General features: G+C 21.8%; 2 protein-coding genes across 6 annotated transcripts in view; one reads left to right on the top strand and one right to left on the bottom strand.

The window, feature by feature from the left end:
- The window catches only part of LOC411463 (PH and SEC7 domain-containing protein 2), a 139,999-nt gene that overhangs the window by 93,041 nt on the left and 27,216 nt on the right, over positions 1-19,742 (bottom strand). The window lies entirely within an intron of this gene.
- Positions 1,538-7,023, top strand: LOC413973 (probable tubulin polyglutamylase TTLL9). Its single transcript, XM_026445498.1, has 4 exons — positions 1,538-2,112; positions 4,454-4,588; positions 4,863-5,153; positions 6,417-7,023. The coding sequence occupies exons 1-4, from the start codon at positions 1,707-1,709 to the stop codon at positions 6,863-6,865; spliced, it is 1,281 nt and encodes a 426-aa protein (XP_026301283.1). The 5' UTR covers positions 1,538-1,706; the 3' UTR covers positions 6,866-7,023.

Raw genomic sequence — 19,742 nt, forward strand, 5'->3', positions numbered from 1 at the left:
TTATTATTAATGTTTTCAAATTAAATTTTAATTTCCAAAAATAATAAAATATAAATTTACAAACAAGAATTTCATTACTTTAACTTGAACTTAATATTATTATATAATATTAGCAAAGACTCTCAATATTATAACTCAATTGAAAATCCATGAAAAAAATTATCAAACAATCTTCATTATACCCAAAAATCTAAACTCTGAACTTGATTAAATAAAATTACGCAACAATATCAGTCTATTCATCTTAACCAATAATCAAATTGACTTTAACTATTAATTTCTATTAATTAAACAAAACTTTCGCTTCATGAACTTTCCATTGAGAAATGTCCAAGAACACAGAACTGATCCATGAGACCGAAGAAAACTCGTTTCCGCAAGAAAGAGGCCGAAGAGAACCCGTATCCGCAAGGCATTCGGCCACAACAGCCACGACCACCACGAAGAAGAGGTTGAACGGGGACGACAAGGTCATCAAGTTCCGGTGCGACTTCCCCTCGACGCAGGTTAGAGTGATGTTGGCTAGAGGATGGATCCAGGTAATGGAATGTCCCCTGTTCACGCTTCGGCCTTAACGAGCGGGGGGTGGGAACGGATCATGGCCGCGTATATCCCCTGATCTTTCATGCCTTAAACGAAACCGCTTTAAAAAAGGATGTGAAGGAAACTCGTGATTATGCGAAAATCCACATTGTTCTACAGGATGACCGCATATTACCCTTGAATTTAGACTGTCTAATGTGAAGCTTGTTGTATACGAATTTAATCCTTTGATATTATGTTTAGGATTTTTGCAATATAATTAGCTTGTAGTTTTTTTTAACAGGTTTCTGTTCTTTATATAATAATTAAAATATTAATTTTGGAAATTTAAATTTTTAGTAATAAATTAAGAAGTTTTATATATATAAGTTATATAAAAAATATATAATTTTAATAATAAAAGTTTAATATATAATAATTAAAGTAATAATTAAAAAATCTTATGATAAAAAAAATGTATCTTTGTATAAAATTGATTATAATACACATACTAAGATAAAAGAGAAGAATTATCTCATTTTTCTTTTTTTTATTATTTATATTGGAAATCCACAAAAAAGAATAATTTTGTAATAAAATGAATTTTACAACTTACTTTATGAAATTTTACAGAAGTAAGAAAGATAATTTAAATAAAGATAATTAGTTTTTGGTTAAAAAATAGAATAGATAACAACGAAAAATATTTATAAAAATATTTATGTTTATTATAATATGTTTATGTTTATTACGCATATTTATCAAATGTATTTTTTAATTATTACTATTTTTATATTTTATAACGTATCATTATTTTATAGAAAAGTTTAATTTAAATTTAAATTTAATTTAAATAAATTAAATATAATTATATAAATATAAATCAATAACCAAATTGCTAATTTAGCATCAAATAAATAAAATAAATTGAAAAATATATTTGAATAAACATTCAACAATTATAAATGAAAATCAAAAATAAATAAATTAATTAACTATAATAATACAAGTCACTCGTGAATATATTCGATTAATTACAGAGTAAGAGAAAGTTTTTGATTCATTCAAATTACACAGATCGGTATAAAATATTCCAAAAGTTATTCAAAAAGTTCCTCATCACGTTACTACTTCCAGAAGCAGGAAATAATTTATTATTCACCATAATTGTCCTAATCATATCCATGAATAAATTACATTTCCTGATACTAATACGTCGACAAGTTCTCCCACGCGAATCCTCAAAACCTCTTTTCAAGGTAACAGACCCCATCGACCAGAACTGGCATCTCTGGTGGTGTGAGATCAATGATGTTCGCCAAGCTTTGGACATGAAGTTGGCTACCCATCAAAAGATACCTCATTTCCGCAATCATTATGAATTGACGCGGAAGAATTATCTCTACAGAAACATGAAGAGATACAAGAAACTGTTAATAAAATCGAAGAAGATCGACGAGGCTCAAATGTGCGACAGTATGCCATTGACTTTTGAATTGCCGAACGATTATAGACTATTCACGGAAGAATATCATAAGCAACCTGGTTCTACATGGATCGTGAAACCTGCAGGAAGATCACAGGGCAGAGGTATTTTTTATATTTTTGTGAAAAATATTCTATTTATGATATGAAATTTTTTAAAAAAATATTCTTACATTTTATAAGTTTTAGAAAATAAAGATTTTAATTTAAATATAATTTATAAACTATATATAAAAATAAAAATAACTTTTCTATTGCAGGAACAGATTAATTTTTTAATATTGATGAACAAAATATAAATATGTTATGTATAAATATATTAAAAATTTCTTCATAATAATAACAAATATTAAATATATATTACAAGCATATATAATAGTATTAGAATATTAAATAATATCTATCATATTTTTTATTCTATACAAATTTTATTAATATAATATTATATTGTTAAATAAAACTAATAGTTGATTGATAGATGGTTTTATCTTATAGAAGTTTTGCTAAATAAAAATAATAAAACAAAAGAGATTAGTTTCACACATAAAAAGTTTTCTATGATTTACAACAGTTACTAATATATATTGCTAAAAAAAATGTAGCAAGAAATACAAATAAAAAAATTATTTTGAATAAATCAAAAGAATGTTATTTGCATATGTGAAATCACACAATGTTGAAACTAAAATAGGAATATTGCTTATAGAACAGCTTATTTGCTACGTTCTTTAAATTTGATACAATTTTTATTATAAAATAACTTAACAAATATCATTTGTTTATTTATATAAGATAATTTTAAATCAAATTAATTCCAGTCATTTAAATTTTTTACTCGATTAAAATTTAGTTTATACGAATAATTTTTAAAAATATAAAATGACAATGATCTTTGTTTTGATTCATCTAATACAAACTTTATATGTATATATAACTTATAAATAATATATTATAACTTAATAAATAAGAGTCGATCGATCTTTATATATTTATAATTTTTATAATTAACATTTATTTTGACCCCTAGAATTAATCTTCTAAAAATATTATACAAACATATTAATGTTTTGTAAATACAGTTTTCTTAACAATATTACATTTAAATAATATATATTAAAACGATAATTTATAAATTAGTTTAATATGAATAACTTTAGCATCAACATAATGAAGATGATAGAAAATTCAGTGTGATTAATATGAATTGAAGATTGATTCTATATGTAACAATAAATCAATAAAAAAATAAAGATAAAGTTTTTTATTTAAAGTTTCATTCTCAGTAAATAAGTTCAAAATTGGCTAATTCTTAATTGGATATAAATGATCCATAAATAGAAGGTAATTCTATATATTTATGAAAATCAAATTTATTATACAATTAAATTATACAATAAAATTTTATTCTACATTTTTTATTTATTTTCACATCTAGAATAATTTCTTTTAAGTTCATTTATATCTAAGAAATTAGCCAATTTTACATATTCGAAAATGAAATCTCAAACAAAAAAAATTTTTTTTTCGGCTTATTATTATATGTGGAATTATCTTTAATTGAATGTCCACAGTTCACAAAACACTTTGTAGATTAACATTTTCACAATTTTTAAATTTAAGAATTTGTTATTTAAAGTATATACATATGTATTAAAAGATATATTTTAGGATAGAACTTATGTTATAACCTATTATAATAATATTATATAATAATATAATATTATAATAATAACATAATAATATCTTTCTTTAATAATGTGCATTTTCAATAATAACCATAATCTTAATTTTTAATTCGCACATTGTTATGTATTGTTGATTATGATTATAATATAATACTATTATATAATGATACTATCGACGACTAGGTCGTTCGATAATAAAAAATTATATTAATAAAATACGAATCAAAAATTTGAAAGTTGTCAAGTTATCGAATTCTCAAACAAAATGAATATCAAAGAAACTATTATAATTATGAAGTTATTAAAAAAAAAAAAAAAATCGAATGTCTTATTAAAAACGTCTCACAAAATTTTTCGAAAATATTAGAAAATATGAAAATAAATTCTTCAATTTCAAGAATGTCAGTTTAATCATTTAACAAGCTTTTAAATATATTAAAGTGTGATTATTATTCGTATAAGAAACAGCATAGTTTACAATAAAGTTGCTTATCATGTGAATGCATTTAATTCAATGCACTTCATCTGTCTCTACAATCAATAATATACGTATTATATATATACGTATATATATATATATATATATATATATATATTAAATATATACTCTCTAATGAATTCACTAATTAATGATATGATCGATCTAGCTATCATCCACAATCTATTAATAACTTCGAGTAAGCAATTCACAATCGAACAACAAAAATATCACTAAAATAAACAAAAAACTTCAAAATATACATACATCCCCACGTTAACAGGTATCTTCCTATTCAGGAAGCTAAAGGATTTATCCGAATGGCGCAGCAAGGAATTCGGTGGTTCGCAGATCGAATTATCCCCAATTGAGACTTTCATCGTGCAAAAATACGTGGAGAATCCTTACCTCCTGGCAGGTTCGTGCCTCACACATCAACTCTCCTCGCCTTTCATTTCGCTTATCGCCATCGAAGAATGGCTGTGTTGTCGAGGATGCCTTGGTATCTTCAAAAGAGATGGATAGCCGGAAGCTGAAATCATTGTGCCAAATGGCGTCGCCGAAAGGAGAATGCTTGAATGTAGAATCGTTCAAAAGCACTTTCTTCGATGGCCTTACAAGTCATAGAGAGCAGAAGTCGTTTTTCCAATGTCGAATAGGACCGAGCGTTTGTAAACATTTCTATATTTTAGGAAGGAAATTCGATCTACGTATTTACACTCTGGTGACCTCGTTTCATCCCTTGAAAGCATGGCTGGCCAGAGAGGGTTTCGCACGATTATCGAGCGAATTATTCGACCTCGATAATATCGACGATAGCAGAGTGCATTTGACCAATATGGCTATACAACTCAAGATCCATGGTGATGAAAAGAAGAATCATTCAAAGAAAGGGTATAAGTGGGCGCTGATCAAGGTCAGAGAATATTTGACTGCGAGACACGGGCCAAAGCAGGTGGAAATTTTATTTCAACGAATCGCTGGTTAGTATTAAAACTTCGAACAATTATTAGAAAAAAAAAAATAAAATTGGATTTCTCGTTTTATGATTTGTTTTATGATTTTTAATATTAAATATACATTGTAAATAAAGCAAAATTTCTTTAGAATAATAAAATCATAATCATTTATATTATTCGATCATCTTATTCAATATCAGCGAATATTAATTTTCATATTTATGAAATTTATAATATTATATTATCTATTTTTCAATATTATTATTTCTTATATTATGTATGTTTTGACTGCTGAATGAATTAGCTATTAAAGAGTTAAGAAAATATTTTTATTTGATCTGATCTATTTTTATTAAATATTGGAAACCTCGAATAATAAATAATATAATATTTTATTATCAGAATATTTGATTATTTTTCTATACTTTTTTAAGCTCATAGATCTATAAAAGAAAATATAAGATTAAAGATATGAAGATTATAAAAATATTCAAATAAAATTCATAATTTACTTTCAATTTCTTATTAATTTAATAATTAGAAAAATCAACTCGACATAGATAATTAATATTTCAAACTTAATAATTTAATTATTTTTTACTTTAAACTCAATCTTCAATTAACTTCTACAATTTTTTTAATTCAAAAAATAAATTCTATAAATGTAAAGAAATATTAAATGGATGTTTTTGTATCGATTTAAAAAAATATCTAAAAATACTATATCTTTTTTAATTAAAATTCTAACTATTATTTCAAGACATATAAAATTTTATTATTTCATCTTCATTATTTTTGTTAGAATAGATAAATTTAAAATTATCATAATAATATAATAATATAAATTATTGTAATAATATAAGCTTCTTAACTTAATATAAAAATTAAATGACATATGGAAATATTTCAAATACTTTAACACATTTTGAAAAATAAAAAAAAGTAGATAAAAAATTTTAATTAACAACAAAAACAAGAATTTTTTAAAATCATATCTAATATAAATTTTATCCATTAATATTTAAAGATAAACCTATAAAAATATTGCATGAAATAAATATCTTGATTTAAAAAAACGAAAATCTACATAAAATGAAACAGCGTATCCAATCATTCATCCATAAATAATCCTCAATTTTTTCAAGTAATATTAAAAAAAAGAAAAAAGAAAGAAAATCCTCATACAATCTCAACCAATCCCAATATCTCATCCAGGATGAGATGAAACATCACTCCTCTTTTCGATTTATTAATCTTTTTTTATAAAACCGTTTATCGATCCCATAGGAGTAATAATGGCCAGCTTGCTCTCCGTGCAGTCAGTGATCATGCAAGGCAGAAACTCGTTCGAGTTATACGGCTACGATATACTGCTCGATGAGAATCTGAAGCCTTGGTTGCTCGAAGTGAACGCCTCGCCAGCTTTGACCGGCACCGACAGCGAAGATTATCGGCTCAAGTTCGATCTCCTCGACGATACGTTGAACATTCTCGACTTTGAGGGACGTTTCTGCGGCAGGGAAACAAGGATCGGTGGATTCGATCTATTGTGGAACGATGGCCCAGTATGGACCATTTGTCCAAATTCGTCTGTTTGCGGCGAACCGCTTGGAGATTTGAAAAAACTTAACATTTTCCTCGGAGCACGAAACGATAGGATTGAACAACTGAATCAACTGAGGGATTATTTGGAGGAAAAATGGAATAAGAAACAAGATCGAGGAATACGGGGATGAATTATATATATTATAGAATTTTAATATTTTGATTGGTATGAGACTGTAATTAAAAGTTTTTTTTGTTGATTTAATAATTTGTTTGAGTGTGACATGATGAGATTCAACAGTTTGTTTATGTAAGATTACACGTGAGATTAGTTCAGCATGTAAAAGGAAATTATATTATCTATTTTTTTGTAAGATATAAAATTATATTATTTATTTGTAATATATAAAAGTAACATACTTTTATATAGTATATATTATTATGTTAATATATTCGTAAGATACTTTTTTTTAGAGAGTCAATAGACTCTCTAATAAAAATGATCAAAATACTTTTAATCGATTTTTGTATACCAACTTTTGAATTTTGAAATTAACCCTCTAAAAATATCTACCTATCAAAATATATTAATATTTTGTACATACTTATATTTTTTCTGAACTTTATTTTAATTAATAGTTCAAATACTGTATATTATTATATTTTATTATTATATCATTTATTATATTTTAATTCTTAATTTTCAAATCAATGCAAAAAATAGCAATTTAAATTTTTTTATAACTTTTTATTTATTTTTTTTTTAAATATAAAAAATTAAAGATAAATAAATATAAAGAAATATCATTATTGGCTTCTTATTATTGTCATTTATAATAAAATATAAATTTCGTTGTTTTGTTAATATTATAAATGACAACAGTAATTCATGCAATTCTACTTCGTGCAAGCTTATCGAGGTCAATACTTTCAATCGAGTTATTTCTTCTCTATTTTGAAAAGAATTCAAATGTTACAAAGTTAATCTTAAAAAAATCTTAAAAAACGAATATATTATAAGTACTCGCATGCTTGTTAATAATATTCTTATTCAAATTAATAAAAATTTGTTCCATATTTTACTTTGTATGCTATTTCGTTTGAAATGTTTTATTAATATTTAAACGTATGAAATATAATATTTTAACGTATAAAATATTTAAGGAAAATATTATATTTAATTTCAAAATTTTTAAAATTTAAAAAAAAATAATAAATTTATTTCAAATTTAAAATATTAAGCACCATATATTTCATTTAAGATTTTATAAAAAATTTTTAAAAAAATCTCAAACATTATTATGTATATTGAAATATTATAAAAATCTCAAAATTCAAAAATTTTAAAAAATATTCTAAAATCGTTTGAAATATTTAAAATATCTCGAATTTCACATTAGAACTCATATTATTATAATCAATGCCAACATCTTCTTTAAATTCTTTTAAAAATTTTTAAACAATATAAACATCATTAACGTCTTAAGTATGAATTTAATATTAGGAAATATTTTATATGAATTAAATTTAATTTTTTTGTATACATGCTAATAAACCGTGAATAAGAATAAATCAATAAATTTCATGTAAAAATTAATTTATTTTTATAAAGTAAATATTAAAATAATTTTAAATTATTAAAATTTTTTATATGCTACAAAAAATAAATATTATATATATAATAATATTATATAAATTCAAATTCAAGATAATAATAAGTTATTTACAAATAATTTTAAAAAATGTAATATTTTTCAAAATAGACATATGTGTAAGTATACTACCAGACAATATTCCTGTTAATTTTATGTTTGCAATATATATCTTCTGCTATATTTCTTGAACTTTAATGATGCATTTAAATTAATTTGTCTAAATATTGTCTCAATTCACTTCGATTTGTTATTATACACTATGACTCAAAAAATACATGACTCAAATTTATTCAAAGAATTAATAAATATGTAACGCAAAACATACAACAAATCAATGAATCACGTAGTTACATAGTTAAAACAATAATCAAAAAGATAATAAGTCATTGTCCACATGAAGTATTATTCGAGTGATGGGAAAAAAAAATAATATTTTCAATTAAACGCAGCATAGTTGTCGAATATAATGTCGCATCCATCACATCCGCAGTCATCGAGGTTTCGTTTTTCTTGCCTGATTCATTGTAACTAGGTAGCAACAACGGCAGTGTACCAGTTCGTTAAAACTACAAGCGCAAATTTGCCTGCGCTATGAGCATAAATGTATGCATATTCATAGCAGATTGTACACATATGCACATAGCATGTACACATTCGCATGAGCATTATAATCGTTTATAGTTTATTCCATTTCCATGAACCCAATTTTTTCAATATGTATGACGTAAAAGTTTGATAGAAATCGTTGCAAATAAGATTATTTCTCCACAAGTATACATATATACTACTATTTATAACTGGTTATAACTTAAAAATATCCGTAAAAAAATCGAGCTTCACTTCATTTTTATTTGCAATAATAATCGTGAGAAATGTGCCATTTTATTTAAATTTCGAAAATCCAAATATTTCGAGATGAATCGAAAAAATTTGGATAGAAATGAGATCTTGATCCTCGAAATTTTATAATTTTCCGATACAAAATGTTTCAGAAATGCATGTCAATATTTGAAAGAGAAATAAATTTACACACTAATAAAATAAAATTATTAAAATAAAAAAAATCATATAAATATTGTATTTTATATACATATATTTTATATATTTTAGTTTCCAAATCGTTAAAAAAATGCTCAGGATTCATTTTATTCGTCAACAATATTATTACATGTCTATTTTTGCAAATTTTTAATATGTTCAACTTACAATTTTAAAAATATATCGATCCAAATATAATAGAATTTTAAAAATTTCCACTAAAAGAAATTATACATCATCATTGAAATCATTTACTTTAAAATGATATTTATTATGAAACTATCTAATTATATATGGAAAAAATATAATGAAATTTTACAAAATAAAGAAGAAAAAAATAAAAATAAATAAACAAGAGAAAAAAAATAAATGAGGAAATCACCAGAAATAGAAACAAATAATTGAGGTCATGTAGATTTCTGTTATTTTATCCATGCAATTTCATTGATTTAAAACTTCACCAATGCAATATTTTTCAGAAACGATATACGAATAAAACGATGAGAGCAAATGAACCCAAATATTCACGACAAATTATGACAACAGTCCAATCACGATATTCATTTCAAATTAGAATTAATATACTCCGTACTATTTATTTTTCAACGTTTTAAATTACGTACAAATAAAATTTTCGATTCCAGTAAAAACATTTTGCTAAAAAAAATGAATATTTTATTTAGAAATAACATATATATCCAACAAACAAAATAAATACATATATGATATATTAATATCAATATCGTAAAAAATTATTTATAATATTAATATTGATTCGCGTATTTAGAATAAAAAATTATTTTTTTATAAAAATATTTTGAAAAAAATATTAAATTACTTCATATTAAAAAGATTAATTTCAAAAATTAATCAAATCAAAAACTGATTAATTTTAATAAAAATAAGAAAGAAAAAATAATATAAGAAAAAGATTTATTATTCAAGTTTTATTCAATAATATGAAACAAACAAAAACAAAGTAATTTATTTATGAAAGCAATAATAATTTTTTTAGTTTTTATATATGATTTCGATTTATTTAAAACATAATAGATAATATGAATTCATATATAAAATGATTGAATTTTCTATAAAAAATTTAATTCATTTTATCTAATAAATTATTCCATGCAAATTAACATAATTGTTAAAAATCCATAAAATTTAAATATTTATGAGATTAAATTTAATTTTTTTATTATTACTATATATTTATTGCATTTAAAGAATAATAATAAAAATAGCAAAATTAATATAACAAGATTTTAACAAGAAAATAATAATTTCGTTTGATTTATATTATATTAATATTTCAAAACTATTTACCATGGTTTAAAATATTTCTTTATAAATGATTATAATATATTCTTTATCAAAATTTTCATTTGACGGAGAATTTGTATATATGAACACAAAAAAATGCTGAAAAAAGTGGTAGTTCGGCTTTTACGTGACAGAGCTTTTCTCATCGTTGTTTTCTCCACTCTTTCTACCAGGAACTAAATTTAGCGAAAAAGTCGTATAACCCCGTGAGTGCACTCGTATTATCCTGATTCTGTAGCAGAGAAAAGAGAGTAAACTCATTTAAATGTTATTTTACGATTGCTGTTGCATCCCTCTTTTCTCCCAAAGCCTCTCAATTTTTCTCCATTTATTTTTCTTTGTTCTCATCTTCATTTTATGAGTTAAAATTTAAATATCTACATATAACATAAAAAACTGAAACATCTGTTAAAATGCCACGAAATATTAATATTTTCTTGTACAAATTAACATGGGATCATTTTATGAAAGATAAAATTATATTGAACGAATTTGAAAATTATATTATTATAAATTATAGCAATATTAAATTAATCACTCAAAAATCTTTTTATTATTATATATATTATTATATATAATAATATTATTATAATATTATTATATTATTATATTATATATACATATATATATATATATATATATTATTTCATAAAAATAGTTTTATTATTCAACTATATTTTATTAATTTATATAAATGAATAAGAATAAAATATATTTATGTCTGGAAAAAAATTACTAGATACTATATAAATCACTAGATATTATATATATATAATAATATATATATATATATATATAACATATATAATATATATATATAATAATATATATATATTAAATATATAAATATATATATAATAATATATATATATTAAATATATAAATATATATATAATAATATATATTATATACAATTACAATATATTTATTTTGCGTTATTACAAATAAATAAAATGATTATATAATAATATTATATTGATACTTATTAATCATTTTGTAATGAAGAATATAATTTTAATAATAATCTTATATATAATATTAAATAATATTATATATATTATGTAATATTATATATTATATAATATATAATATTATACTATATATATAAAATATAATATTATTATACTATATATATAAAATATAATATTATTATACTATATATATAAAATATAATATTATTATACTATATATATAAAATATAATATTATATATTATATAATATATAATATTATATAATATATATAATATTATTTAATATTATATATTAAAATTTTATATTTTTTAATATTTTATATTATATAATATTAAATAATATTATATATAAATTATATAATGTTATAAACAATTTTAATTTTTTATGCATTAAACAATGATAATAATGACCAATATTATTAAAAGAACATAATAAATAATTTATTAAAAATAAAAATTGTCAAAAAATATAATGAAATATATATTAGAAAAATATATTATTTATATTTCATAAATAAACTAATTCACAAATTTTTAAAAATTCCTTTAATATAAAAAAGAAACATAACATGAATTTAAATACAGAAGAAAAGTTTTCTAATGTAATTACTTCCAATAAACTGTTATATTATGTAACAATTATACACATAAAAAAATATTTATTATAAGATAATAAATTTAAATAATTTTATATTTATGTTTCTTCTACAAAACAATAAGGTATATATAAAAAGTATATATAAAAATCAATGTAATGTAATGTGTAAAATAATAAAATAATATAATACAAAATATATGTAAAAAAGATATAAAAATATGTATGTATATATATATATATATATATATATATATATATATATATATATAAGAAAATTGCAATAAAAATTCTAGAGATTAAAAAAAAATAATAGAAAAAATTATATTTTATTCAAAATTTAATAATATTTATTTTAAAAAATAACAAATAAAAAACAAAATAATTAAATAATAAAAATAAATTTATTTGGAATAAAGATATGAATTTTAAAATCTTATATAAGAAATATAAATTATTTGAAAATAATTTATTTCAGAAAAAATTTATATAATTTGATTCAAATAATAATAAAAAATAAAAGATAATAAAAATCTTCTTATATAAAAAATAAAAATTTTATTTCAAATTAAAAAATAGAAAAAATGTATATATTTATTAGTTTTAAATAAAAAATATTTTTGAAAAATAAATATTTTACATAGAAAAATTATTCTGTCATTGAACAAAAAAATAAACTATTTTTTTATTATTATTGAATGCTGCTTATATTTAATATTATTTATAGTATATTATAATATATATATATATATATTTTTATATATTTTCCAATGAAATCAAATAATAATATATAAATATCAAATAAATTAACAAATATTAAAGAAATTTATATATGTAATATATAATATAAATATAATATAATAATATAAAATATAAAATACAAATTTTATTTGAATATTTATTTAAATAATAATTTATTTCAATAATCTGATTCCAATGAATTGTAAAATAAATTTCCCGCACTTATCGATTTCAAATTCGTCGATATAAAAATATATAAAAATCCTTATTATATATATATATATATATATATATATATATATATATATATATATATATCATTTATCCATATTTTCAATAATGACAGAATTTTGAGAACTTCAATATTTTTTTATGATTTTGTTGCTAATGTTGCTATTTTGTATAAACTATATATATATTAGCAACAAAATCATAAAAAAATATTGAAGTTCTCAAAATTTTGTCATTATTGAAAATATAGATAAATAATTTATATCCATTAATGTAACATTTATCCATTTATGAGCATTCATTTTTACATGTGTCAAAGCCATTGAAAATAACAATTTTTAGAAATACGCCTAATCATTTTTCAATAGCTGCAAAAATTATTGCTGTTGATTTATTGCATATTAGAAATTTCATTCATTTAAATGAATCTGGTAATATTGATTTTTTATTTGATAATTCAGATTTCGTAATAAGATCTACACATATATGTATATATATTTATGCTTGCAAATTTAAATAATTTCGATATCTTTTCTCAAATTACTTCATACTGAGTTAGAGAAACAATTAGAGAAACATAGATATCTAAATATTGAAATTATATTCATTGCAATCTGAACTTTATTTCAAAAATAAGAAATATCAATATCTTGAAATATCTTGAAATAATAATAATTTAATATCTTGGATAGCATTACCAAATATTTGAATGAATCATCCTAATATTCACATGTATGTATTCAGATATGTGGATCAAAATTCCATTCAGAGATGACCCAATTCTCAGACGATATCCTATTTCTCCACAACTGTAAATGGCATTACAAATATTATCATAATCTGTTACTTTAGATTTTTTTCATATTTTTTTTTTTAGCTATCTTTAATTCTTATTAATAATAAATAAAAATGTGTGATATGATACACCGATTTTGGTTACTGGAAACGAATCTATCAGAATCTATGCACAAACATAATATTATAAAGATTATAAAGATAGTACATATATAGAACATTTAAAATTTGACAATATTGAATAACAGAGAATTTAAATACTATTTGTGAAAAGTATTAGTTGATTCATTATAATGTACATGTTATAGTAAGGAAAGTCGGAAAATGAAACTGATTTTATAATTGATTTATAAATAAATATTTTTTAAAGATTCATGTTCAGATCATAATAATTTGAAATATTGAAGCAAAAATTAAAAGCGAGCAATAACGAGAAAGCAATAAGATATCTATTAAAGAATAAAAAAAGTAACTGAAATTTCTATTTGAATAAATATTTAGATTAAGAATATATTAATGATCTTAATTTCAAAAAATAAAGAAAAATATATACATGATACTAATTTTAATATTTAATTTACTTTATTTTTTAATTTATATATTAATATAACTTTTCAAATATAATTATACTAATTTGTGAAACTCTCAAAGTCTGAGATCCTTATTTATTATTATTTAATATTTTATATAAAATAAATAAGATTCTCTAAATAATAAGATTCTCAAACTTTCGTATAAAATTTATATAAATAAAGCTACGCATTCTTGGATATTCCTAACAAAATCATTTTTATACGAGATCAATAGTTATTTCGCGCCAATTTCGTATTTATCCAATGTGATATAAATAATATATATTAAAATCGTTATGTTAATTTTCAATTATAACATAAATTAATAGTATAAGTATAGCTATGTTTATACTGAAAATGTGAATCAGATACAGCTAATTTTATATTTAACCTTCGCGATGCCAGATTCTGTCAGATTAAATATACATATGTAATTTTATGAAATGAAATGAAATCATTTACTGCTACTACTAAACGTTTCTCTTTATCTTTTTTCCAATTCTATACGTGTGTATAGTTTAATGGTATAACACACACACACACACGCGCGCGCGCGGGGGGGGAGAGAGAAATATTATTAACATATTAAAATATATATTTAAACGAAAATATAATTAAAAGATAGAAAAAAGTATTTGAAAATATATAATTAAAAGATAGACAATATATATATATATATATATATATATATATATATATATATATATATATAAAATAAGTATGTAAATATATGTAACTACACAAAATATTTGAACAATTTAAATTCAATTAAAATAATTCAATAAAATATCTATTAAAATACTTTGAAAATTTAATTAAAATTGAATAACAGAAATCCAAAATTATTCAATTATCTCTTCTAAAAAGTGATAGTTGATTTGTTGTATTGCAACTATATATATACTAAAAATATAAAATATTATATATTATGTATATATTATGTATATATTTATATTTTTTATAATGTAAATTTAATCTATTCATTTTAAATATTTAATTGTAAATGTTTATATATATTCATAGGAAATTTTAATGTATAGAATAATATAGAAAAAATATAAGATATCCAAAATAATTATTATAAAATACTCATTGCAATATTTAGGAATGAAAATGAAATAAATTTCTATTTAAATTCCTTCAGTTACTTTAGATTAATAGAAAGTGATATAATATGAAAATTAAATTCTTATATATTTTTTTAATAAATAAATTTTAATTATTATATAAATAAAAAGATTGTTTTCATAAAATTTTTATCCATATAATCTACATATTATAGTTCTCAAATATATGTATAACTTTTATCTGCATACATATATCAAAAGGAAACCATTGACGTAAATGATACGAGACTTGGTATTAAATACACTTTCACTTTGGATCAGAATAACAGGTCAGTTTCTAATTTTTTTTTTAGCTAAACGAGTTTCTACGTAATCGGTAGCTATTTTTATAGATTCGATATAATAATTTTTATATTATAGAAGTTGCTCGATAGAATGAATGTTTTTTATAATATTAATTATAAATTGTTCAAGTGAAATTTGGTCTTATATATTCATTAAGCAATTGTGCATCAAGAGACACAGGTGTTCTTGATATTATAGATTTATCATTCATGAAATAATTGAGAACTGCATATACAATGAAGATTCGTATATCGTATATTGAAGAGTACTTAACAAAATCAAATAATAAAATTAAATATAATAATATCATGTGATCTTATTTAATAGATAAAATCCAATTATAAATAAAAAGATCCAATTATTATATTTTCTTATTTAATTTTTATTAAAATTTAATAATAATAGATATATAAAAAGAAATCTCTCAAAAATAATCTATTATACTCAAAAAATATAGATATTCTTAAAAATAAATAGATATATATTTAAGATAAATGTAAATTCACTTGCAAGTGAATACTAAATTTATTTGATATCTAATTATAAGTCCTATAAAAGTTCCATAAAAAATTTTTATTACAAACTTAACATTTTATTAAAAGAATACAATTTTAAATTTAAAAAATAAAAATTATTATTTTATTTCTCTTAACAAATATTAAATCTACCGGAAAGTTCTGTCCGTTTTTGGAATAAAACAAAATACAAATTTTTTCTTACCGCCAATTAACTTTATTGAATAATATAATTGCCATTATTATTAATGATCTCTTGCCAGCGTGAGGGCAATTTATATATCCCATTTTTGAAAAATGTTTCATCTTTTGATGCGAAAAATTGAACCAGTGCTTGTTTGACATCTTCTTCATTTTTGAATTTTTTGCCCGTCAAAAAATTTTATAAGGATAAAAACAAGTGATAATCAGAGGATGCTATGTCCGGGGAATATGGTGGGTGCAACAGAATTTCCCACCCTACTTCTGCAATTTTTTGACGAGTCCCTAAAGCAGCATGTGGTCTGGCGTTATCGTGGTGCAGTATGATGTCCTTCCTATTGAACATTGCCGGCCTCTTTTTTTGGACCGCTGTCTTTAAATTATCCAGTTGCTGACAATACTTCTCCGAATTGAGCTTTTCGTTCGGTTTTAAAAGCTCATAATGTATTGGTCCTCGAATGTCCCACCATATACACAACATTCTCTTATTCAGAGTCAAATTTGGTTTAGAGGTGGAAGGGCTAGAGATTTTCCGGGTTCACAATATGCCCTTTTCCTTACAATGTTGTTGTATGTAATCCACTTTTCATTCCCAGTTATCATCCAGTTCAAAAAGGGCTCGATTTTGTTCCGAGTAAGCAGAGATGTGCATATGACAACTCGATCATCCAAATTTTTCTGACTTAATTCATGTGGCACCCATCTTGAATACTTCTACACTAATCCTATCTTCCGAATATGGTCAGAAATGGTTTGTTGAGCTGAATTAAGCCTTTCTGATCTCCGATGTTGTCAGAAAAGAATCTTGTTCCAACATTGCCTTAACAACATCGTCGTCGATCAAAGATGGTCGCCCAGAACGTGGCTTATCAGAAAGGTCGAAATCACCTGTTTCAAATTTTTCGTATCATCTTCTGCATGTCCTATCAGAAACTGTACCTTCACCAAACTTTCAATAAATTTCTACATGCTTCTGTAGCATTTCTTCCTTGTTGAAATGCTGAATTTGTATAAAATACAGTGGCGTAAATGAACTTTATCAGTCGCCATGGGTATACTATCGTTTCACACTTAAGACTAATGTGAATCAACTTTATTATAGTTTATTTGCTACGTCAGTATGTATACATTAAGCGATAAAAATATAGAGCCGAACATGCAATAAATAAACATGTGCTTACATGGCGAAAATGATGTCATAAATTCGGACAGAACTTTCCGGTAGATCTAATATTATTAATTCTTTAAAATTATGTATTATGTATATTTAAAATACAAATTTCTATGTTCTGTGAATACAAAAAAATAATTGATTACTTTTTAATGTTTAATATTTGTAATAAAAAAATTATGTTAAAAATTTTATATCTTTAATATAAATAATGAAAATAATACTTTTATTATCGCAAATTTGATGCACGTTATTAGCAATAATAAATCGAGTGTAATATTAATTCGATAAGTAACGTCATGAAATTAAAAAATATAATTATATTTATAGATACAAATTATCGTAAATTATATATAATATTCATATTACATATGATGATATCAAATTAATCAAACTAACAAAGATGCATTAAATAAATCAAAAGAAAAAAAAAATTAATCTATATATTTCCATTTGCATTAGAAATATTTGCATATTTCGTTTCTAAAACTCCTCATAATCACTACACTATTGATGAATTTTATATTTACACGTCATAACTTATAGATAAATAATCTAGAGAAAAATCATAATAAAAAAAATATGAAGAATGCAAAGAATATCTTTTTAAATTAAAAAAAATTAGCTTATAAATAGATTATAAGAATATTTTCGATGGATAACAAAAAAATATATATATTATTGAAAAATATATATATAAATATGGACGTATATAAGTTAGAAATAAGAATCGATTGCGAATTTTTCGTAGAGATTGTCTAACCTCGAATAATTGTAGATAAAGCTTGGTTCACAGAATTTCCTCTCTTCGGTGGAGCATCGCCATAGGGTATATCCTCTTCCGCTTGCTCCCACTTTTTCCTCGATTGATGACGAGGGTTGGCTTTAACGTCCTTAACCCATTTCGCAGTAATGTTACGTTAACGCAACATAATGCTTTAGCTTTTTGTCCCATTCTCTCTCTCTCTCTCTCTCTCTCTCTCTCTCTCTCTCTCTCTCTCTCTCTCTCTCTCTCCCCCCCCCTTTTTATCTATATATCTTATCTATAACTTTTTTTATTTTTCTTTTTTTTTATCTTTCATTATTTCCAATTAATCTTTTTTTTCTATTTTATTTTTTAAATCTCCGTTTTTTTTTTAGTTGGTATAGTTTTTTTTTATTATTTTATCCCTATATTCTTCTCTATATTCTATATTTTCTATATTCTCTATATTTTATCCCTATATTCTTCTTTCCCTTTTTTTCTTTTTATATTTTCGTTCTTTATTTATTTGTTCTCGTTATTTCTTTGTCTTCCTCCATTTTTTTATTTTATTCTTTTCATCCCTATCTCTATTCTTATCTTTTTATTTTCTTCATTTTTTTTTAAATTTTTTTTTATTTTCTCTATCTCTTTTCCTTTTTTATTTTTATCAATCTATTTATTTTTTTTTTTTACTGATTCACTTTATTTTTTTAATTTATTTTCATCTCTTTTATATCTCTCATTTTTTTTTCGTCAATTTTTCCTTAATTTCTCTTTTTTTTTGTTATCCTTTATCTTTGTTATTCCTTTCATTTATCTTCATATTTTTCTGCTATTTTTTTTCATTTTTTTTTATTTACTCTCTTTTATTTATCGTTTTTTATATTTTATCATCATTTTTTTCTATTAATTATTTGTTATTTCATTTTTCTATTACTTATCTTTTATTTTTTATCCTTCTTTTTATTTTTTCCTTTTTTTCTATATTTTCTATATTTTCTATATTTCTACTTTTTCTATTTTTCTTTATGTTTCTATATTTTCTTTATTTTTTTTTCTTAGTTTTTCTATATATTTTCTATCTCTTCTCTATATTATTTTT

Source organism: Apis mellifera, linkage group LG15 (genome assembly GCF_003254395.2).
Source record: "Apis mellifera strain DH4 linkage group LG15, Amel_HAv3.1, whole genome shotgun sequence".
NCBI classification, from domain to species: Eukaryota; Metazoa; Arthropoda; class Insecta; order Hymenoptera; family Apidae; genus Apis; species Apis mellifera.